The 26,042-nt window shown below is 38.1% G+C and overlaps 1 protein-coding gene across 1 annotated transcript; it reads right to left on the reverse strand.

Moving 5' to 3' along the window:
* LOC139725239 (structural maintenance of chromosomes protein 3-like) lies at positions 1-26,042 on the reverse strand. The gene is made up of 30 exons (XM_071636333.1): positions 25,986-26,042; positions 24,390-24,465; positions 23,767-23,805; positions 22,463-22,602; positions 22,107-22,186; positions 21,325-21,403; positions 20,356-20,473; positions 19,631-19,745; positions 19,188-19,248; positions 18,382-18,462; positions 17,788-17,952; positions 17,223-17,344; positions 16,485-16,629; positions 15,700-15,872; positions 15,319-15,418; positions 14,129-14,289; positions 13,172-13,313; positions 12,445-12,595; positions 11,299-11,518; positions 10,467-10,624; positions 9,658-9,773; positions 8,777-8,851; positions 8,082-8,190; positions 7,431-7,591; positions 6,303-6,533; positions 5,418-5,582; positions 4,637-4,714; positions 3,233-3,410; positions 2,474-2,580; positions 1-1,586 (listed from the first exon to the last, which is right to left on the reverse strand). Exons 1-30 carry the CDS (start codon positions 25,998-26,000, stop codon positions 1,515-1,517), a joined length of 3,633 nt encoding a protein of 1,210 aa, XP_071492434.1. The 5' UTR covers positions 26,001-26,042; the 3' UTR covers positions 1-1,514.

Consider the following 26,042-nt stretch of genomic DNA (forward strand, 5'->3'; position numbering starts at 1 on the left):
CGTGCAGATGGAGAAGTTTACCAAGAGAACTGCTGCACTGATTAAATGTGGAACTGACTGACATGAATGACCACCACTCTAATCAAGAAAAAAAAATCCAGTTGATGAAAAATTCAACTTACAACGAAAATTCTACCCAAAGGAGGGGACAGACTAGCAGCTTGCCTTGAGATACTTTATATCAGAAGGGAAATTGTTCAAGATATCAATTGGGAAAGTTACAGCTAGACATAAAAGTGTGAAGTCTTTGAGTACTGCACTGATTCAGTTAGGGCTTGACAGGTGAGGTCTCTCCTTGTCACTGATATTGAGCTAGATGGGATCAAAGTGAAAATTCAAAGTTGAATGAAACTTGTACTGTACAGATCCTGACTTGCTGGACAGTATGTTACTTGCTAATTCTGGTTTTGAATATGAATGTTTAAATCAACATCTCGGCTATAAGGCAAAGCAGGTATGAAAAGAGAAGAATAGACTCAGTTACCTGGTACAAGATCCTTGAACAAGAACTACATACGATGTATATACATTGGTGAATATTACCCATATGTTACAAAAGCCTGTTGGAAAATATTTGAATAACAAACATAATATTCAAAGACAAACTATTACAATGGATACAATTTCTGTTTTCAATATTGTTGGCTATCTACAATGGTGAAAGATAATTCTTCCTTCAGATACATCTTGTCATTACTGCTTTTTGTGCAGAAACAATTCACTTTCAACAAATTTTCACAAGACACACAACAAGAGATAAACATAAACACATCTATAACTGCTACTAATGTATGCATATCACCCATACATGTACTACATTTTATGTTTTTATAATACGTGTATCTAAGTTACACAAAACCTTTACAGCAATCATATGGTGAATTTTACAAACCTGTTACACCAATCATTCCCATATTATCACCCTCAATTGTAGCAATCACATGTACAAAAAACAAACAAACAAAATAAACTGACAAAGTTCATGACTCTTGCTGAGTCTTTACATCATGTTTTGTCCGGGTTGTGTAGAGTGAACAAAAAAGGAGCATCAAGAATCGCCTTGTAAAATCAAAAACTTGTCTTGCCTGGCTGAGTTTAGTTTCTTTTATTATACAAGTGCATGTCAAACTGGTGAGAAGTTTGCATTTTTGCAAAACCAAGGAAACAGTTTACTCTTCTTTTGATAATGCTAAAAATATGAAAACAGAGATAATGACATGAACAGATACAATTTACAAGACAAACGACTAGAATACACTGTGAGACAGAAATGATGCAACTTTCTTACTTTCATTTCCTTTTCAATACTCTTGTCACATCTGTAACAACGACAGCAAGTATTTACATTTCTTAAAAGGACATCTAGGCAGCCTGTTCTCATGCAATGCCACACAAACATTTAATTACAAGGGTTGGCAAAATCTGAGTCCCTTTCAACACTTAGTGGAATAAAGTTGAACATACACATATATACATGCTGAGTAAACAAGCACCCTGGGTCAGTCCATTCCATTCTAGGTGTGTGCAATATCATCCTCCAGGAAATCTTGTGCTTGGTCCTTGCTGATGACATCAATGTGACTCACCTGTAAATAAAATGGTAGAACCCTTACTTACATATGTGATATTACTGGATAGTGTCTTTAAGGTTTGTTTTTGTCAGTGTTTGGCCACAATTATTGGGAAGCACTGGGAAGATTTTGTTGTACTGTATCTATAAAGATTTTGCACTTCAAAATCACAGACAAAAACATGGTGGGTCTACACCTCGGTCGAGGCTAGTCACACTGCACAGAAAGGGTGGTAGGTTAAGACTAGCACAAAAATGAGGGATATGACAATAGTACACTTATATCATGTATCAGTTCGTGTAAAATACGATGCTACACACTGACAAGACAATTGTCTATACTTTTGGCACAGTAGGCTAATTTATCATAAAACTGTGCAATGTACATGGGGCATTCTTAAAGTTCTGTCAGAAAGCCAGCTGCAATGGTTTTACTAGGGATGAGCAACAATGCAATCAGTCAACATAAATATCATTTTGAGCTGAGTCAGGGGAGTAGATACAAGGTGCGTGAGGTAAACATGATTGAATGCATAGTTTGGTGTCAAAAGTATTTCAAGTGAAAAGGAAATCTTTATATGATAGACCAATCTTGTACAAGATATATTAGTCTGTTGTATTGAGACAATGCAGCTCAATATAAGAGCATTTACACTGATAAACCCACGTAAAAACATGAATTTGCCGTATCACCTTAATGCACACAAAACTTTTGCATACTTCAGTGTAAATTATTACATTGTGCAGGACAGCAAAATGATAAATTCCCTCAATGCCATTTCTGGCAACTTTCACTTCACAGGAAATCTTGACAAGGGGTCAAGGGTCATAAAAGTCACAAAGACTATGTAGTCTGCTTGCTAGAAGGTAGTTCTGAAGCAGACCCAAGAGAGATTTACTTACCTTGTTCCTGAACTTGACACCGTAGAACTTGTCGGCTGATTCCAGGAGTTCGGGTCTGAAGGTAGTGGTGATGAACTGAGCATTGGATGCCAACTCATGAATCATGTCTGTGGAGAAATAGAGGATAGTTCGCAATGAAATTCTCTACTCAAGCATAAAAATCAGCAATGACTTTGATGGATATGAAACAAAGAATTAAAACAGAATTCTATGCTACAATCTGTAGCTCCATGATAATCCAGCCTTACACTGCATTTATGTTGACTTTTCTGCTATCACAAATAGCAAATAAGATCATTTTGGTCCTGCAATAAGCACACCGATTTCACAAATTGAAATCCTTCCACACAAACTTTCAGAGATGCCAATTGATTTTTGTTTTGTGCTCCAAAATGCCCATTTTGTGCACTGTTAAAGAGTAACATGACTGTAGTCAGGTGATGTATATGCTTATAATAACGATGAAATACCATAAGATTGATTGAGGTGAGCAAAAAGAAAATTGCTGGAAAAAATGAAAGTCAAATCATATAGTGTAATATTACAGTATCTCAATTAAAGTAGAGACAGCATACATACATGAACCAAAGTAGTCTTCGACATAGGAGGCAGGTGAGGCTGAGTGTGCTGTGTTAAATCTATGTCAATCATGCCCCTTATGATGTTTGTGTATGAGCCTATTTCATAAAAGTCAAGTCTGAGTTCAGTCTCTTCCTCTCTTTATGGTGAAGGAGAAAAGAAATGTTCAGAAGCACCCACCTGCCACAGCCTTTCTGTGCATAGCATCCAGGGCGGAGTCAATCTCATCAAAGAGGTAGAATGGGGCGGGGTCACACTTCTGGATGGCAAAGATGAGAGTGAGGGCAACGAGTGACTTCTGACCTCCTGAAAGCTGCTGCATTTCACGAGTCTCTCCTGCTTTACCAGAGAAGGACACCTGGACAAAGAGAGATACCAATGTCACCAATCCTATTAAAAACGTTGATATTATTAGTTATCCCCTCCTTGTTCACGAAATACGGGCAAATATCTACGGTCTGGTGCCATATTCCATTCGGCCTTCGGCCTCATGGAATATGGCACCAGACCGTAGATATTTCCCGTATTTCGAAAGAACAAGCAGGGGGTAACGATTTTATCTTTTAGTGTAAGTGCTAACCTTCTTCTCGCTGATTTCCCCTCATGAATGATGTTGAAATCGCCGGCTGTCAGCCATGACCATGTTGACTTAGGCCTACGTCTCGCGAGCTGATTACTGCATGCGATGCGCGCATACAAATACGTACACGTACACGCCATAAGACAGGCCTACTGCAGTGCAGTAGCCAGATAGATATAAGTTGCTGTTGTTTATCAAGCGTCTAGTGGTCTCAGGTTATGTGCGCAATACGCTTGAGGACCGCGCGCTGTCCATTTGTTTTGTACAGGATTAGCGCGCACTTTCCTATAAGCGTCTTTGGTACACGCGCAGCTGGCTGTGTAATACAGTATCATGACGTCATATCCACGTAATACGGGATATATTAAGTGGTTGATTGACCAATGAGATTACAGAATTCACGATCACTAAAAGATAATATTTCTTATTGCTTTGCTTGAAATTGCGACAAAATATTAGCTGAAAAATATTATAAATACGATCACTGTTAGTAAGCTTCCTTCAGCATATGTAACTTCTGTTAAAGGCATGCAGTGGACTCAAGTTATAGCGACGTCCTCGGAACCGGCAGTTTTCTTTTGTTATATCAAAAGTTTCCTATAACTAAACAAATAGACAATAAAAAACATAGAGCAGATAATATTGCAATATTTAATATATTGATAATAGTGCACTGTACATGTATTACAATATACACTGGAAAGGTGGCAGTTATCAGCAGTTGGTTAAGTAGTTAGACACTGCTTTAAAGTTTGTCTATTCAGCATTTTAGAGAATTGCTGCTTTCAATCAAAATACATTTTCATGTCTAGCTCATCTACAATTGCTAAGTCGATTTCTTCTACGGCTACATGCTTCAAGCAAAATACATTTTCATGTCTAGCTCCCTCTACAATTGCCAAGTTGATTTTTTCTATGGCTGCATGCGTGTATTTCCATTCAAAATGCAGAGCAAATTGTGAACCTCTAATCAAAGCTCAGAGGCATGTTGAAGACTTGCTTACCTTGATGCCAACACCAGTGAACTGCTCCACCAGGGGGAGACCACTTGCCTGGGAACCTGTAGCCCCCTCTGAATCCAGCTGAACAAACAAACAATGATATGAAAACAGATACATGGTGGATGACAGATGGAGAAGAAAACTCATGTCACAAACAAAAGAAACTTAGATGTAAAGACCAGAGGCATAGCATTATCCCACATTGAAGGAGGTTGGACACCTTAATAAACCCTATCATCTTAAGTCTTGTATGTAATAAGCTATGAATTATATAATAAAAAACACTACTACAGCACATGTATTGGGGTTCCACACATTAATGCTGCTTACCCTGCAAAATTAGCACAATTCAAGAGCCACATAGGGCCAGACTCTCACCTGCTGTAAACATATTCTTTACCTCCAAAAGTATTATTCATACAATGATGCAACTTAGTGGCACTGCTTCAGAGTCTCAACTACTGAGTAAAAGGTCTTTAAAATTTACATAGTTTGGGGGTATTTAGATACTTGCACCTGGGGTCCGTTTCATGAAGACATTACATAAAAGTCTTTTCATAAATCTCAGAAAGGCAAAAGTTACTCTATAAAGTTATGAGAGACTCTCAAAGAGAAGTAAAACCCATTTTGTGAAGTCTTTCACAAGTGTGTCTTAAGAGTGAAAAGTCTCTTGTAAGACTTGGACCCCTGGACCACAAAATGGTCGCCTACATCACATCGTACAAAGTGAGCCTGTTCACACAAACCGAGTCTGTTCACACAAGGTGAGTCTGTTCACACTTACATCTTGAGATGTCTCATAGTCCCCTTTCTTCATAACCAGTGTAGCCTTGCCTCCAGGCACCAGCTTCTCAAAGACTTCACTGAAATACTTGGACACCTGTTTAAAGGTCAGCTGGATGGCTTCATACTTCCGATGCTCAAGTACATTCATCAAGTCTGTGATGGCCTGGCAGGGAGAGGAGCAGAGGGCAAGGGGTGTGTGAGAAAAAAAAAAAAATCACTATTTTATACTTCCTCAATTTAGAATGTTGCAATAAATTTGTGAAGAGAAAAAAAGATTGGCTGATTGTGCAATAATGCATGGAATAGCAGCTTACACTGTTTTTGGGTTATGCTATATCCCCCTGAGAGAAATAAATTGCCAAATGTCCTGTGTTCAGTGGCAACCTGTTTTGTGAGGCCAGCAGTCAAGTGAGATGTCTCCTCTGCTTTATATCTTACTATGTATAGCTACAACCAATTGCAAGTTGAGTCCAATCTACCAGCATACCGAGTTTTCACACAACAACCCAGGGCAACTAGATGCAAACCAATAAAGAGATTATATTATTTTTCATCATAAATTTTGGTTCTTCATTTTTGAAATAGAGCGTCAGTTACATGGAAAAGGTCTTTGGTACAGATATACACACACACAAAAGTGGAGTGTTATACAGACTATTCCAATAGATAAAAAGTGATATCAAATGATAAGGTCCATCTGTCTATATGAGGTCACTGTGATTCGTTTCCCACAAGTCCTAGTATAAAGAGGTTTGACAGAACACGTATGACAGTTTGGTTTTTTTTTCAGAAAAATTTAATTCATATCAAATTAGATCATATCAAATTGTTGACTGAAAGAGAGATTGCTTCAGTTTGCCTGATTCTGGCAAGGGAAACTTACAGCATGACCACTGTCCAGCTCATCCTTGCGTTTGATGAGTTTCTCCTTCTGGTCAGAAAAGTTGACAAACTGGTCCAAGGCCTTCTTGTTGACATGGCTGTATTTCTTCAGCTCCTGGTTACATTGTTCCAGTTTTCTGAAGAGCTGCTTCAGGGACAGGTGAGTGTATTTCTCAAAAGCGTCGCTAGGCAACGAGCCCAGCTCTCGAATCTTGCGCATGCATTCTTCTTTCTGCAAAAGGATACGTTGAAATATCACAAGTGAACAATACATAATATTTGCAACAAATGCTCCAAGGAACAACAATTTTAAGGGAAAAATAGAGAAGAGCACAGAAAAAAATTGTCAGCTAAGACTGAGTTGGGTGTTCTTCAACCATCATTTTCATTTTTTGCTTTTGCTAAACTGAAAATTTCACAACACAACAAGTGTTCAATTTATCTTCCTAAAATGAATCACAAAGCTTTATCAATGTTGTGATCTACATATAAGATACATCTGAATGTCAGCAAATTAACTTTAATCTTCAAGTTTGACTCCCAATTCAGCTGAAGTAATATAGGGCTATAAACATTGACAGCTGGGCCAATTGTTGCACTCTTGATGAAGGCAAAAAGTCACACACTGGATTATGGTATAATTGCAACATAAAATATCTTTGTTCTTATTCATCCTTCTACAATATTATTTCAAGCTCATATAACCCCTCAGTATCATCATCAGTCCTTTGATTTAACAGGCAAAATAGTAAAAATGTTTTCCATCACACCATCAATGTTGCAGCCATCATAAATGTTGTCAACATTGTTCTCTTTCAATATTCATCATACTACTATCATCCTCATCAAAAATATTACCATCATCATAATTCTCCTCATCACCATCATCATCATCACCACCGCTATCATCATCATCACCATCAGCATCATCATCACCACCATCATCATCATCATCACCACCATCCTCATCAGCACCATCATCATCATCATCACCACCACCATCATCATCATCACCATCACAATCATCATCATCATCATCGCCACCATCCTCATCATCACCATCATCATCATCCCATCCTCCTCCTCATCATCACCTTATTCTTTATCACAACCACTGTTTTCACCCCACCTTTTTGAGGAGCAGACTCTGTTTATTGGTCATCTTTTCTAGCATCTTGGCATCATCACTGATTTTGTCTCCAAACTCCCTCTCCTTGCCCTTCTTCTCCTCCAAGTCTGATTGTTTGCTGCTCTGTTCCCTGTTCAGTGCCTCAAGCTGTGCCTCAATGTCTACCAGGGAGGGTACAGAAAAGAAAGATAAAAAGTAAGTTCACTGTCTAGGGGGCACTCTACTTCATGTTCATGTCAATTTTAATAGAAAGAGCAAAATCACACACAAAAAAGACCTGTCAAATCTGCAATAAAATTGTATGGAAATGATTTGGTGTTACTGTATTTCAAAGAGTCAAACATTTAAAGAAATAAACACATAAGTCATAATAACATATGTATATTTGCAAACATGGTATTCTTGCTTGTAATATTCCACAGTCTTTTTTTTTATTAAAAAAAAAATGTCCTTTCTTTGTCTGTACATTCCAACGATAAGTGCTCTTTTCAACAGTTATCCTGACTGAATCATGGCAATTCCAAACTAATTTGATGCTGAGGATGTAATCGCTCTTATGAAGTAATCTGTGCAAAGGAAGTTCAATGAAGATGTACGTGTGTAAGAGACAATGAGTGAGATGTTGCTGAATGGTACATAAAACATGCTCACCTTCAAGCTTGGTTTTGTTGGTCTCTATAGCTGTGTCAGCCGTCTGCAGCTCCATGCTGCTATTTTCCAGCTTCTGTCGCCTGTCCTCAACAGAGATCTCCTGGAGCTCCTGTAGAGAAAGGTCAATTATATACAGGGAGGATCAACAGGTTGTACACTGTGTGACCTATGGTTTGTCTTCTTGTGGTTGGGGTTTTCTCATTCTGTGTTAACAAAGGTATGTCATCCTGAATCCCTGGTAGATGTAGATATCTGAACAATGCACTGAAACTTTGGTAGGAAAAATTGAAGAGTCACTGAGGTGGAAAGGTCAGTAAAAGAGTATCTGTAGTCCTTGTTTGAAGAAGAAATTGATAGAAAAGAGCACAGTTTAAGTCCAGTTGGTCTGCACTAAAAGGTCTGCAACAAACACTTGTCCAGCAGTGGCAAACCCTGTTTCAACTGCTGAAATTCTTATAATGTCTCTGAATGAGATTTATAATGCAAACAGGAATAACTATATAACAAGATTATTTCCACGTATTCTAGAACACCTTCACCCACTCAGCAATTCTTCCAACAACTTTACACAATCTATCCAAAGTTTTAATTAGACTACAATTAATGGATCCACCGTGACTGAGGGACATCATGAATTCAAATCCTGCTGAAATGACATGAAATGGTGTGATTTATGAAATATGCTGGGATCTCACCTGCATCATTTGTTCACGTTTTCTGTTCAGGTTTCCTGACAAGTAGTTCTCAATCTTGTTCTTCTGCCCCTCCAGCTGCATATGATAAAAAAAAAAAAACAAAGGAGTACAAAGGAGTTAAATTACTGATATCATACACAAACACATCCACACACAGACACACACACACACACACACACACACACACACACAAATGTGAAAGTGTCAGAGCCAAAACAATTATCAGGATGTACGAGGGGTGAAGGAGCGGGGCTTAAAGTGGCCTTTTTTCTTTGGGGGCCCTAAGACAGATTTAAAACTCCCAAACACTTCCGGTATCAAGACGGTCTCCAAAATTTGTCAGAATGGTTTAAAAAACATGTGTAATGAGAAACTCTTTCTCAGTGAGGTCTTGACTCAGTGAATCTGAATTACTTTAATGTTCTGTGCAGTAATTATACTTCATTCTAGACATGAAGAAGCAGTCTTATAAAACAAAACATAACACAAAAATTCTGCATAGAAGAAACAGAAATAATAAGCAAACTGCAATCCATGGCTCCCTCTCTGATTCTGCATGAATTATCTCAAGATGGGTACATTACCAAAGACTAGGAAAGTCCTGCAGAGGTATGAGAGTATACTCAGGCACTGTTTTAGCCCAGACAAATGGGATTACCGCACTGAAGACATATATTTTCATATGTCGGCCTGCTGTGTAAAAGACTGACCTACATCAGTGACTTGTAATATTTGCCTGCAGCTACCACTACAACTTACAGTTCCCTGCAAAGTATTCTACTTACTCATTCATTTCTGTGATGACACTTTATTTCTGTCCATTAGTTTATCAGTGGTTTTTGGGGGGTTTTTTTGGGTTTTTTTAATCAGCAGCATCTTACCTTGACCCTTTCAGCCAAGGCTTGCTTGTTCTGTTGGGTGAGGTCTTTGATCTCATCATTCAGACTGTCAACCTCCCTCTGGTCAGCTACGCTCAGCTGCGACAGCAAGTCAGTGCCTAGGGAGGAGTAAGTACACATGATGTAATAGCTGCATTATCTGAAGATGCTTTGGTATGCTTTGTCATCCACACTCTATACATAACTTGATCAGGGTTTGTTTCACAATGCAATCCACAGCAATATGATATTTCTACCATTACTCATTTACTTATCATTTTATTGAATATGATAAAAAAATGGGCACAAACCATTCATGTGAAGTAAGAGAACTTTGTACACATTGCCATGGCATTTGCAGTTATCCTAACTTACAAAACATGTAAACATCTTTATGACACAAGGCCAAAAATTACACATGTACAGAAACATCAGTAATTAGTGTCACCTCACATTCTTTTTTTTTTTCTTAATAACTATCAAATTCAAATGACAAAACATGTTTTATACAATGCCTCACTGGGAAAAATTCATTAATTGCTCTTAGACTGGATTATGATGCAGACACACTCAGAAAAAAAAATATCTCCAGATTTTGCATTTCAGCAAAGTAGTACACAACTTGTTAAAGCCAGGTACTTCCAACGATGCAGCAGAGTCAAAAACAAGAACGTAATCATTTTCACCACAGATAAATGTGCTTGTTCTTCCCACAAAAACAATCAGAAATCAAACTTTTTGAAACTACAGCACAAATATGTCACCTGTATAAAAGGTGAGATATATGAAAGAGAGGGAGGGATTTTATTTACCAATCTCCTCTTCGAGAGAGGCAGCAGTACTACGCATGGCCTCCAGACTGGTGGCTAAACTCTGGAGACGACGTTCCTTAGGTGCCATGGACTTCTGGATGACTTGACTCTCTTCCTTCATGATACGCATATCACTCCGCATCTTGTCATAGATGTCCCTAGAAGGAATGGCAGTGTCAAGAGAAGGTCACTTTCGTCAAAAGATAAGTTATCATATACACATTTGTGTCTGTAGAAGTCTGCAGAAAAGAATTCTTTATAGTAATACCACCCAGAAATGACTTGAAAGTGTTAAAAACATCAGAATATCTTGATGTCATTTCAGAAATAAAGCTGGCATGTAATACATGGCTTACATTTACACTTGTTGTCACACATTTTTTATATGTCTCATACAACAGACTGACAGTTTTGATAATCCTATCTGCAAAACTTTCCATGCTGAACTCAGTTCCACACCACATAGGCTTGCATTCTAGAAAGAGAATATAGGTTAAATCTTGCTGAACTAAAAATCAAGGGTATTGGTATCATTTTCATCACTACATACAGCTTTTGGTTGTTTGCTGATATTTACTTTCCAGTTCTCACTTCTGATTGTTTGATAAAGATCTAACATCTAACTGGTATTTAGTCATGTGACATGGGTAAACTCAACATACATGGACTGACAGACAAGATTACAAAGACTTGCAGGTTACATAAGCAACACAGCTTGACCTGCTCATGTACTTTTATGTGGTGTTTTGAACCTGACAATGACCTGCAAACCAAATCAAACTTCCTTTCCCTCCCTGACATTGACATAAACAGAATCTTTTTCTCCTCTTACTTGTTCTTGCGGTTCTTGGTCTCAATCTTCTGCATGTCACTCATGAGGCTAGTGATGTCAACCTCCACTTTCTGAAGCTTGTCACGTAGGACCTGGTATTCCTCTTCCTGGTTACTAAGCCTGGTCCGGAGCTCCACAATACCACTCTGCAGCTCCAGCCGGGACTTGCGTGTGTCATAGTAGCCCCCTGAGATGGCACCCTTCCTACTCACCTGGTCACCTGGTGAGTGGCATTTCAAATCATGGACAACAGCAACAATATGATTGGTCCTGGTTTCCATGCACTAGATATCATGAAATATGCTTGCTACCCAGAAATGGAAATAGATGTTTAAAGGACACGGATGTATACACCAACCCAAAGTTTATAATCAAAGAATCTCATTTGCAGGCAGACTGGGTGAGAAATATGTGCATTTGCAATACATGACTAAAATGAGGATTAAAATGCCTCAATGTGTTTGGAAATTTGATGGGAAAGAAATAAATTGTAAGTAACTTTAATAATCTTATGCCTTTGTCAGGGTTATTAAATGGTGAATCTGATAGAAAATAATATGTAGACTCATTGAGTTGTCCAGGTACATCCTACAGGTGCTCTTAGGATGTCAGGCCTGGAATTAATGGGTGCCATAGAGAGTATATAGGTATTTCTGGGAGTATCCAAAATAAAGTCTCAATCATGCAAATTACTAGAACCTAATTTTCTTCCTACTCCCATCACCATAAAATGACACTGAGACAAACAATTGTCAATGAGAATAGAACACAGAAAGCCAGCTACATATTCACCTGCAGAATCTACTCATCAGTTAGTGTTTGTCATATGACAGTACTAAGCTGTATTTTAACCCATTCAATACGGGAGTCTGGTTACCTGCGCAATAACTTTATGGGGATTTCAGAATTAAGTATGGAATGGGTTAATCTGCCCTAGGATTTGACACCACTTATACACGTGAAGTCCTGTCTTCTGCTCAAAATCTGATAGTCACATGAATTCAACATATACTACAGAATTATCAGTATCTCCTGAGTGGTTCACACTTCACTCTTATGTCACTGAACATCTCCACATAATAAAACAAAGAGAAGAAATAGCAAAACAGGGGGGAGTGAAAAGGAAAAAAAAAGAACATGACTTGCCTTCCAGGGTGACACAGTCGAGGTTCTGGGTGCGAGAGAAGCTGGTGGCCACCTCTATGTTGCGGCAGATGAGAGTTTTGCCAAAGACATGTTTGTAGACATTGGCAAGCTTGGCATCAAACTCCAGGTTAGACACCATGGGAAGGGCATCCTAGGTAAGACATAAATCATGATACTTATACTTAAATAGTGTTTAGCTTGAATTGAGGATACATTAGTTGGGATAACAAGGTCTACCACTCAGTGTTTGGCTGGAATGAAAGCTACAGTGCTTGGTAATATAGATACTTTAAAACAGACACCTTCCAGATAATCCATTTGCATTGTCAAAAAAGCATGGTAATATTTTCGAAGGAGCATTTTGGTAGATTCCAAATCCTGTTAATACACAAGCTACTATATTGTGGTTTTATATTTAACTCTTCATTATCAGCAGAAGAAAGAGAACAGCTAAACACAGATTCTTTGAATACAAAACATGTTTACAACACCAAATTATGTCAATGTATAAATCAATGTGATGTTTATTATGCAACTTGATGAGTTTGCCTCTCTTTGAAGATAATTATACTGTATCTTTTGGGTCAAGCAGGTCCTATAGGTTTAGACACTTCATTCAATGTGTGAAATAAATAACAAAGAGAAATGTAATGCCTTTTTTATTCTCTCTTTTGTTAGTAAATTTGAAAAAAAAAACCCAAATGTTTGCAAGCAGTCAGAGACATACCGGTGATTCTGGATAGGTTGTATCCCTGACCTCCAGTCTGTTGAGAGGCATGAAGGTCACCTCACCCAACATCTTCTGTCTGTTCATCTCTGCCAGGATCTTGGTACTGATCACATCTGTGTCCACAATGTGGTAGAACAACCTGCAATGGCCGAAGAATTCAAAGATGAATTATATTCTTTCTAATGTGAGTGGTTTAAAAGTTCAATAATTGCTGCAAAATTGCAATGCCTAATATTTTCAACATGTATGTTTTCCAGAAGATTTTACTGCCTGGAAAAGTATCTCACTTGCCCCCCCCCCCCCCCACCTCCCAAGCCTGTAATTTTTTACTTTTTAAAAAATCTTTTAACTTGGACAAGATTTTCAGAACAGAAATGGAGATGGAGGCTCTGTTGTATTATCTAAAACTGCTTCTGTAATGCTCAGCTGTTACAAATCTTAATTGTCAATGAATCATATCCACTCTTCTACATACAAGCTGAACTATCATATCTGTGTTTGTAAGAAACATGCAAAACAAAAGAAATAGTCTCTTGAGGAAAATAGTTTCTTTGCCAATTCTGAATTCCAATCAAAATTTTACAGAATTTGAACTGTTATTCTGAAATATTTGTGTAAAGTATCTTCAGAAGCGCCCTGCTGAAAGAGTAACTCATATAATACATGATAAACAATCACGAAATATAGGTAGCATTGAACTTACTTCAAGTGACCATTTCTAAAATAAGGTACATTTTGTGATTTCTGGTGATATCATCACTCATGATTTGCTGTTCCTGGAAATACTCTATTCACAGGCTATGATCTTAAAACCCTCTAAATTCTACAACACTACTAATGACTGCCAACATGTGATAATGTTTCTACTATAAGTTGGGATAACCTTGTATGCACAGATAAATGCAGTACTCCTTTGCCTGGTCCTCTAACACACACCTTATCCTGTGAACTTACCTACTTCCTGCTGTCACCTCTACACAAGTGTTGAAGCGAGACGCGCAGGAGAAATTCTCAATGAGGACACCATGATAACCTTCCTGAACATCATGGTGGACATTCTTCTCTCGAAAGTTGTCCAATACTCGCTTGATGCTATCAATCCCACGAAGCACAGTCTTTGAAAGAAACACAAACAAAAATATTTCAACATCAACCTCCACAATTATCACATCGATTGATGCACACCCACCCTGTGGTCTTTTTGAGTATTATGTGACTTGTGTTTTGAGGCCACACAATTAGACACAGATCAAAAGATTCTAAGATCATCTTTTCATATCAGGCTAATCTTAGAAAGAGTGGATACACAGTATGACAGCTATTAGTACATGACACAACTTTGATGAATTTAAATTATCTTGGAAAAAACTGACAAATCCTTCTCTCATCCTCTTATTTCATTCTAAATTCATATTAAGATAATAAAAATTATGTCAAATGTCAGGTAAAACTACCATCAGGATTATCTGCTGAGAAAGTTGTTTCACAGTGTCTCTAATGGTTTTGAGATGAAAGGCTCTGATTCATCAAGCATGTTACATATATTGATGTTTTAAATATAGTGGAATATTACCCATGACATCTTTTTTCAATCCAACAACAATCTAGCAGGGCTGCCAACATTCATAAAAACAACCTCAGGGAAATCCCCAAGATCAATCAGGAAGATACTTGCATGTGCCCTGTGTCTCACTGAGCAAAGTTCTTAGTCAGGGGGGCTTTTATAGTTCTTTGTCAGGATATAAAGAGATATTCAGGTTTTTAGTAAGCCTCCTGCAGAATCAGGGAAACTTTGTAGCGCTGCCATAGTGAATCAGTTTCTCTTCAGTCTTGCTTACAGTGACAAATGAAACACACATACTGGATGTACACAAATCTTCTTATATTGCTCAAACACAGCTCCTGTGACAAATGAAACCCACAAACTGATCGTACACCAGTCTTCTTACCATGCCTAAACACAGCTCCTGTGACAAATGAAACCCACAAACTGATTGTACACCAGTCTTCTTACCTTGCCTAAACACAGCTCCTGTGACAAATGAAACCCACAAACTGATTGTACACCAGTCTTCTTACCATGCATAAACACAACTCCTGTGACAAATGAAACCCACAAACTGATTGTACACCAGTCTTCTTACCTTGCCTATCATGGATCGGAGAGTCTGCTCCTTCTTGTGCAGCTCTTCTCTTGTTGTGGCAATTTCCTGTTGGATGCTGTTCTCTTGCCTCCAGAGGGCACTGTTTGTGAGAAACCAAAACACAAACATTGCATGTGTGTACTGTAATCATGCCATTAGAATTTGATAAATATTCTAATAATCAATGTGACATGAAAAATTATGTCACACATTGCAAGAATATGGTAGCTTATGCTTTTATTGTGGAACAGGACCTAGTTAAATAACAAATCTTAATCTAACATGCCCCAAATCCTTTTTTACACAGCTATCAGCATCATTGAGCAACTTCACACATAAGAGCGCCCTGTTTCAGTACATGCACTTTCTCCTGACACCTACTTGCGTTCATTCTGGAGATCATCCTTGCGTTTCTTGAGGTCATAGTGGCTCCGGTTGGATCCTTCCACTGTGTCCTTCATCTGCTCGATGTCGATGTTGAGTTTGGACATACGGGACTCCAGGTCCTCATTCTTCCTCATGTCTGAAGTGATATCCTCCCTCAGGCGAGAAATCTATGTTTCGCCGTGGATAAAGGAGGTATCATTAATGGTATGACTCTTTCTGCCACCCTAGTGTAAGTACTCTTACCTCTCCTCTCCTTCACTGTGTCAGAACTACATGTGTGAGTAATTGAGCATCACAACATACTGATGTCAACTTTTTGATTTCCCACTTTGAGTTTAGCATAGACAAAATATGCGTCATACACAATGTTATTTGACCATATTTCTGAGAGCAAAGGGTGCCTAGTTTTGAAGAAATTGGAACTGGAATTCCAACCAATGCAGCAGTCCATCAGCTCCCTCAATGACAGCTTTCAAAATCATTACAGGTGATTACTGACCTCACCACTTATCAACTACTAGTATGTCACCTAATTACCTTAATAACCAAACAAGGTTGCAAAGTATTCAGAAAAAGACCAATACAATACCTGACCTGTCTCAAATGGCTAAAAAAAACGAAGCTTGTGCACAGGTATTCTATAGATAAAGGCCTATCTGAGAGAGCCACATACATGTTAGCATTGTGAGGTGAAAAGATCTAAAAGATCTAACTCATATTTTTCATCTGCAACCTGTAGCTCCAAAATGGTCTCCGGACTCCTTGCAGTAATCTCTCACCTGCTCATCCTTGTCCTTGATAGACTTATTCAGAGATTTCATCTCTTTACGGATCCACTTGTCTCTCTCCTCACGGTTGGTGAATTGGTTGCCTCGTCCCTGCTTGGCAAACAGCTCTGTCCGACGCTGTTCACACTGCTGCAGTCTAATCGGTGGGAATGGGGAGAGAGAGAAAAGTAATGGTGAGGGATTGTCTAAAGGTCACCGAACAATTCTAGAAGAAGTGTGAAACAGTCAAAGATAGTTTGATTACACAGAACTCAGAAGCTGCAACAGTGCGTAGCCAAAATCCCCCTCACATTTGAAACAAAGAGGACTCTAATTACAAGTAATAACAACTTTCCCTTGTTTGTCTTCACACCAATCATTTCTTTTGCTTCTACAAGAGAGCTCCTGTGAAACAGCTGTGTCTATCATAAATGTATCTGGATCTCGACTATATGAGCAGTCTCAAGCACAGTGCAGTGTGAACACCATTGTAATTGCTGGCCAAATCTTGTAAGCAGTGCATTTAAACAAGCTAAAATCATTTCTATGGTACTTGAAGAGTGGATCACCCATCAAAGTTGCACCTCTTGGATCCTGTCATGTTAGCCCTCCTTCTACAGCTGTGAATAACCGGGTCTGTGGTAGTGTGAATGGCTGGGCCTGTGCTAATGTAAAAGACCTGGCCATGGCTAGTATGAATGGCTGGGCCTACACTAGTGAGACTGAATGCTGGTGTCTAGGCCAGCTTACCTGGCTGTACACTGCTCCTCTTTACGTTGCAGGTCTTCATAGCGCGGCATGATGGCCTCCAACTCTCCCTGCTTAGCACTGATCTGTCCATCCAACTTCTCCAGCTGCACCTCAATACGACCCTGCCAAATAAGAGCACAAGTCATTAAAACTGGCATACAGCTATCATTACAGCCACACAACTCCAAGTCTTGACAGTGGTGATGATGACGATGACGACGATAATGATGATGACAATGATTATGATGTAAGCAATAACTGATTATAGTCTTTGATTGGTGGGAGCACTGTGGGGTTATGGGTAAGGCTCTAGGCTCTTTATACACTAGAAATCCTGTGTATGAATTCTGCCTGATGTTTACGTCTCGGGACACAATATTTCAGCAACAATATCCCTTTAGACCATACAGTAATGGTAGTGATAGAGCCTGTTGTGGAAGCAGTGCTAACTCTGACACAATTAATCTCCATGAACAAGACCATACTATGACCTATAATGATTGAATCAGTCTTATTATGCTTTCTGTGATCAGTAGTTTCTGAAGAGCCTGCGGAGCAGACTTACCTTTGCATCCACATCACCTTTGACCTCTTCTTGCAGATCTTTCACAGACAGCTCTAGCTTGGCACGACGTTTGAACAAGTCTTGCCTCTCATTGGTCAGGTGATCACGCTCCTCATTGGCTGTCCTTAAACGACCTTTCAACTCTCTGAGCTCCTTGTTGATTGTCTGGTATATGAATTACGACAAGACAGGACATAAACTCACTGTCAAACCAAGGCAGATGGTACACTACCCTGTTTGAAATATGAAACAGGAAAAGGTGATGAGGTAAATTGCAACATGCTATTGGTCTCAAAAGGATTTTATGCTTCTTCCAAACAGTTCTAAAACATTGGATGGTAACAATGTTCTGTGGGTGCAGCATTCCCTCACTTCTTGCAGTTTCAAACACAGGAAAGAATGCTTACACAAACGAAACTGAGCTTTGCTTCTTTTACAGAGATAGGGATAGAAGAATATCAGTTAAGAACATGGAACAGATGACTCTGTACACTAAGACTACATGAGTACAAGCAAACACCTGTCAGGCCTTACCTTGATTCTCCTGGATGCTTGGGACTACATGAATACAAGCAAGCACTTATCAAGCCTTACCTTGATTCTCTTGGATGCTTCTTCCTGGGCATCTCTGAGTTGTTTGGTCATCTCTCCACTATTCTCTCGCTTGTTGGCAAGCTGTTGATGGCAAAATAGACATAACCATAGTTTTTTCCCTTTTCAAAGTCAAATATGTCAAAACTATCTCTTCTTTACTCTTCCTGACAAATAAACAAACAACATACATACAAACAAAAAGCAAACCTAAATCACTATCCATACACTCTGAACTCAGATTTGAAATTACTTACTCTCTTTGTGCCACAAATTTGCTATGAAAATAGTTGAGATTCATGCATGCAAAATAGTTCTTAGTTTACAGAGACTTGTTCCTTAAAATACGGATTAAATTCTACATATACAATGCATAGCACATACTACGCCGAATATTTCACGAGGTTTTTATTTTCGCGAATTTCGTGAGTCAGGTGCTATTCGCGAAATTAAAGACACGCAAAAATATTGACTTTGATCCCGATGTGAATGTGATGTACGCGTGTACACTTCTCCGTTCAGTACAGGACTCCATGATCGCAAATTTAACCACTCGCGAAGTTGTCGGGAATTCTCGATTCGCAAAAATTTAGACTCGCGAAATATATGGCGTATACAGTAGTCAACATAAGAAATGAGAGAAAATCTCCGGAGAAAGGATAGCTTAAAGGTCATGGGAACTATACATAGACAGAGAAAATCCTAGGGGAGGAGGGATAGAGACATTCAGAATCATAAACTAAACAGCATCATTCACATTAAGTATTCAAAGGCAACAGCGATGACGACAGTTCTCAATATTAACTCACGTCTTCTAGCTTCTTCCGTGTGTCCATCAGTTCCTGGTTGTGAATGGTGTATTCAAGTGATCTGTATGACGCAAAAACATGCACGGAAGTTCTTTTCTTTTAGATTTAGTGACAAAATTTGTCTGATAACACTGGTAATTGGAACATGACCGAGTATACATTACTGAACAAACTTTTACATCATTGGCAATGATTTGTGCAGCTATGTTACTTTGTAGGGAAATGAAATATTGGTCTCTAACCCTAACACATGATGTGCCAGTCATAGGCTTGATGTCCATTTCTCTTGTCAAACCTTATCTTCAAACATTCTAAAGAAACAAGAATTGCATAAAATACCGAAGCAAGTGATTTGATTATGATTTCAGTCAACAGTTGAATGCCATTATTCAAATAAGCCCCTTTTTTTCCAAATCAATACAAAGAAGGAAAAAAAAAATCACCTTCTCATCTTGTCCCACTTCTGATATTGTTTCAGTTCTTCCTTCTCTTCCTCCAGTGTTTGCAATCTCTCCTCGATGTACTTCAAGAGGTCCTGGATCTTCTCTCGCTTACCCTCTGTAGAGAGAGAGAGAGAGAGAGAGAGAAAAAAAAAATCATACTCGTTACTATTGAAAAACGTCTTTCACTTCTTTCAAGATGATCAACACAGAAATTACAGTTAGTGCAAACACCATTTAGAGAGTGATACAGTGCACTCCCGTTAAAGCGAACACAGCTATAACGAAATTCCAATACAACGAAGTAAAAATTCAGGTCGCAAAATCATCCGCTCTTTGTTCATTATTGTTTATTTGTTTAGTTGTAACGAAATTTTGATATAGTGAAAGAAAATTGCCAGTCCCAAGGATGTCGTTACAATGGGAGTCCACTGTAACCTTCCTGGTCTCTTCCACATCGTTTAGGTCTTTATCACACAATTTTCTTATCAACACAGTTGACTGCCAAACGTTTATATCATTTTGAAAATCTGCATACTTTTATATGCGCAATGCCCTCTAGCATGTCAACTGCTAGAATTATGAACCTGTCAATCTGAGATTTCACATCAACTGTACGCTAGGTTGGATAAAATTGATATAGGCACTATGCCAAGAATTATGTACAAGTTCACATGACATAAAAGTCCTAAATAAAAACAAGTAACCAGAGAGGGTGCTACACTGACCAGTTTCTTTGAGGATCAGTTGACTCTCAGACTTTCTCTCATCATAGACTCGTGTCCCAGCCACTTCCCTTAGAAGTTTAAGCCGTTGTGAGTCAGGTGCTGTGGCCATTTGGTTGATCTGTTGAAGTGAAGAAATGCAAATGTTAGCCTGTCCAATGTTTTGTAGATGTTTGTGGTTTGAGAGTTAGTATTTGCTAAAACAAATAAGTTATGTTTATGGAGTACCTGCATCTAACAAAAGCATTAAGTGCATGATACAGATTAAAAGTGTACTGGAAGCCTATAGTTATGGATATGATCACTGGATATGATACTAAAGAATATGTGACAAATATTTTTCAATTAGGTGCAAAGTATCAGTCCTTCTTTACAGAAGGTATAATCAAGCAATCAGGTAACACCAACTTTGCTTGTTTTATTTTGCATAGAATATATATCATATATACACCATGTATACAAATTTGATAATCTACAGCACAAATCTTCTCAGAATATGACCATCCACTTTTCATATCTCATTATTCAACACGTTTGGTTTTTTTAAAAATGATTTAGGTTTGATGCCTAATAAAAGGTTTACACATGTAAGAGTTTGTAGAGCTGCATGTGAATTTGCCTATTAATATGTAATAGCAACCATCAGCACTATCACTAAAATAAGAGCTTATCACAAAACATAGCCCACTGTCTGGAATAGCTGATTGTGAGGGCAAATCAGGAGGTATTTTCTTGAAGTAATTCAGACAGTTTGACATATCAACACAAGCACTGAATACAGTTTGTCTAAGTGCCAAGTACAATCTTGATGTACATACAGTGTACATGACGTATCTTGCGAGTCATTTCAATCACAAACATTGGACTTCTGTCATTTCATTTAGACCAACTTCTACTATGCAAAATCACAGAGTAATCCACTTTACAACTTCATATTACATTTCTAGGATCAAATAAGACATTTAGAATTACCTTTCCTTGCTTGACAACATAGTATGGATTACTCCTTGAAAATCCGGCACTCTCGAGCAAGTTCATGACATCAGTTTTCCTGAAATACAATGCATACATGTGAGGAGTCAAATATCACAGTTTAATTTTTCATTTAAATACTGATTCAGTGTGCTTGACATATTGGTAACTGTACAATACTGTACATTGTACCTTGTATACTTACAGCTTCACCATGTAAACTAAGCTTTACTTAGAAGTGAAATTTTGCCATGACACTTGTACAAACTTAGCATCAAACACAAAGAACAGCACTTTTGCCTTTCCTGAATAGTTACATGTCTGTTCAGATTTCTTTTTGATATTTTTTTTAGCAGACTAGTGGCTATCATAATACCTCCATTGTGAAACGAAAATTATTTGCTTACCATGCACTATAAAAGTTTGTAGAAATACCTGAACTTCCTCAGTCTATATCACTGGCAAAAATATGTCTATCATTATTATTATCTTTTCATCATCATAACATAAATTTCAGCATTACTATCAATGCCTTTACTGTAAAAGTGGATATTTTCGTGCGACTAATTTTTCACGCTTGGCCTGGTAAGAAGAGTTTCACATGTTTTCAATTCTGCGAAATCAAGACAGTAAGTACAGGAACATATGGCAAGCAAAAACATTTGTGTGCTTTTATTTTCGCGCTAGTTTCTGGTTGTGTGAAATGTGTAAAAATTTTAACACTGCGAAAATTTCCACTTTTACAGTAGTATCATTACTTTTACCACTAGTGTATAACTTACGTGACCATTTTCTTGTCCAGGAAGTATTGATCCTTCTTGGAACCAATGACACGACGCAGCGTCACCTCCTCCTTCTCAATCTGTACAAAGAACACCACAAACAAAAGACATTGCATGATTACTCGTAGTAGGATTCATTATTCCTTCTCTTGTTACTGAGAAGTTTGCAGACTTGAAAATAAAAATGACAAGTGTATTATTTGTGCTCCTCATGAAGCCAGCTATTAGTGTAATACAAAAGTGTTGCAATGAAAAATGCTAGGTGTTTCCACAGAAGCACATTCGCACATAAAACAATGTGTGAGTTCCAGGTTTGGTTGGTTGGTTGGCTGGTGGTAAAGATTCTTCAAACTTACTGGGATTCTGTTGTCACTGTTCTCAAAGACTATCTCCACATACGCAGAGATGACTCTGGGTCCAGTGCCTTCATGGAGGAGAGACTGGCGCTGCTCTGGTCTCAGGTTATTGAACTCATCACTAAGAACAAACTGGATAGCTGGAAGACACATACATGGAAGTGAATTGTTTTTTTTTATGAAGAGAATGTACTGTCCAGTTTGATACAAAGCCTAGCACACATCATCACTCTAATTCTCTAGTCCCACTCATAGAAATTTGGAACATTAGAGTAGAGGACTCTTTAAACATATTACAGATTCTAAAGTAGCCTTAACAGACATCTGCAGTTTATTTGTAGTGTGAGTACAGTATACCAGTAACCCATATAGCACCTGCATATAGCATATTTGTGAAAAATTGAAAATATGAACAGTTTTCAGAGAAGATCCCATAATAGCTGTGCATATGATTTAAAAAGAAAGAAACATCTCTATATATCTCATCCATTGACAATGCCTAGAATCAAACTTGTTTTTGTGTATTATGCAAAGGACAGCCAGATTAACTCACACACTTATCCACAATCCATGTCATGATTAAAGGAGACCTCCGGATGATTTTCAAATTTTTGCATTTGAACAACTATAAATTAGTTATACTGAGGACAGAGTTTCAGAATTTGTGATAATTAGGATGAAGAATAAGAGTATTTTCAAAATTTAGAACAAATTGCAATGAACAAGGATGATGACATGGCAGAGTCACCATAAGAATGCACGAGTTGGGGCTCAAGGAAGCAGAACAAAAGAAGAAGGCATGCATAGATTATACACAGGTGAACTCGCAAGTAAGCAGTATTGTAATGGAATTACACTGCTACATTTCTGAAATATGTGAACCTCCTATGTCATCATCCTTGTTCAGTGTAATTTGTTTAAGGTTTTTCAAAGTATTGTTTCTCTGCTAAAGAACCACAATAAATTACACAAATCTATACATGGAGCTGTTGATTTATGTACTACATGATGTGAAGTTATGAAAATCGTTTGGAATGTCCCTTTAAGGATTTCCCTGTATACTATCATGAATTACCAAATAACTTTATGACATGGTTTTGTCATTTTCCAACACCTTTATCTTAAAACTTAAGTAAATGAGTCCACTTTTGCTAGATAGTTTTCAATCAAAAAGTCACATATCTATCAGTTTTATCAAAGAATTAAAGCCATCTGACTTCACATGTTATTGGCATGGTAAATACTCTCCTTCTTTCCTGAAAACTGACAATGATTGAATATGCCTTCCCTATCTCCTGGCTTACCATAGAAGAAGTTACTTTTTCCAGATCCATTTCTTCCAACTGTGGAAAAAAAGAAGAAGAAGAATAGGACATGTCAACTGTAAAATAGACAAAACTGAGTACAGGCTGTACTTCTTTTATGTGGAGTACTTGTATAACTTGTACCTAACAATGAAAACACAAAGATTTATCTCTTTTAAACACACACTCCACAGCTTGGTTCTTTTAAAGCATACTATTAGATTGTATACTGCAAACCTGTGGATCATTTACACTGTAAATTCTTTTCATTAAATTAGGGCATGGTATAGGCGATCGTTCATTGAGCAAATTATCAGAAAGTCTGAATGCAGACCAGCTGAGGATGATGTGACATGTTCACACAAAATTGATACATGTACATGTTGCTACCATTGCGTGTTTTAAGAATGAGTCTCCCATATCCAGCCCAATCCCTTATCCGGATGAGCACGTTCCCGACATGTCCGGATAGGAGAGGTCAAACTGTACATACAATGTATATACACAGCTGCACACACATGCACAAACATAACACAGCAGAATGCAATGTGCACCATCTTCTTTGTTGGAATGAGTAGTAATGCTTGGGAAAGCAGCAGCAAAGAAAATGCCTGGGAACTCACCAACCACATTGTGCTTCGAGCTAAATGGTTCGACGATCGTCTGATCACGATAGGACCGAAACCCCTGTATCGTCACCTGTGTGGTACAGAATGAATGTACGGGTACTGTAAAATCACAATGTGCCTAAAACACTAAACTCTTGACACAAACTCAGCAATTCATTTGATTATGTACCCTACAGGGTATGTTTTTCACTACCAGGAGATACATGTACTTTGAGATATGACAAGGAAGCCAAAATGATGAGCACTCACACTGTCACAGTTCTATTACTGGTTGAAAATATTGTGCTTGTACAAAATGAAAAGATACATGTTGTAATACCATATTGTTGAATATTATAGGCAACTATGTATCCCTCACCATTTAAATACCTCCGAAAACAAGATTAATCGTCATCATCATGGAGACCATCTCTGCGAGATGCGGTTCCTTTTTTGAACATATCACATAAATAAAATGATGTGCGTATGCGCGAATTAATATTCATTTCAGTGTAAAACCCTGTATTTTGGTCTCTGGTCACCAAAATACTAGTCTAAGCCATATCAGGTGGTATATCAATAGCCACAGGGCTGCAATGCAATGCGACCCCAACTCGGTACGGGTTGGGGTTACTGGTGCGGTTAGTTCTGGAGTTGCTATGCATGCCATAGACCTAAGTTTTAGTTACTGTAAAAGTGGTTTCTTTCGTGGTGGTTTTATTTTTGCGCTTTTCGCGTTTTGAGGTTGAACCGCGAATTTAACATCACGCGAAAATGTTTTGAAAAGTCGAGCGAAATTAACCACGCAAGGAAATGTTTGGAACTCACCGCTTGTTACAACGCTGTTGCGCACACATGAAAATTCCCTCATTGCAGGTATTGATGGTCAACACACACACAGATTTTGCTGACCATGAATTTAAACACACGCGAAAAAGTTGACACCAATGGAAACCGCGAAAGTATCTGTACGCGAAAGAAACCACTTTTACAGTAGTATAAAATACAGGGGTGTCAGCACGTGGTCGGTTTCAATGCAATGTACAGTCAGTGTCAATGACAATGTGTTCGACATCTATAAGGGTGTACCATACTAGACCTCTAGTCTAGGTCTAGAATTCTAAGTTAGCTGACAACAAATTCACTGCTTCAGCCTTCACATGGACATGGTCACAAATGTCAATTCATATCACATGATGAAAACAGGGATAATTTGAATTAATTAGAGTCTAAACATGTACCAGTAATTTTGAGTAAACACTTATTTAACCGCTAACGTTAGCCATTCCGGGCATTAACGGTTTTTACTTTTAATAAATTTAACACTAGATCTAACAGTAAATTTTACTAGGAACTAGGACTCATAGGAGTTCTAGCACACTGTAAAATTTAGGCAAAATACCTTAACAGTTATAAATCATTTGTATTTCAATTGTAGACAAGTCTATTCAAGCTTAAATCGTGTAATTTTACTTGCAAGTAGAACCCTCTTAAGAGCTCTTAATATTCAAAAGGCAGCCAAAAGTAAATTTTTCAACCAGCACACTTTGTTACAGATGGGACTGCACGGCAGCAGGTCTATACATAAGTAGAATGATGAAGACTACTCACCTGTTTTATGTACATTGTGTATATCTGCTAGCGGCCGCCAGGCTACGAAGACTTCTC

The sequence above is a fragment of the Diadema antillarum genome, unplaced genomic scaffold, assembly GCF_040938485.1.
Source record: "Diadema antillarum isolate AM-2024a unplaced genomic scaffold, OU_Dant_1.0 seq00000029_RagTag, whole genome shotgun sequence".
Lineage (NCBI taxonomy): Eukaryota > Metazoa > Echinodermata > Echinoidea > Diadematoida > Diadematidae > Diadema > Diadema antillarum.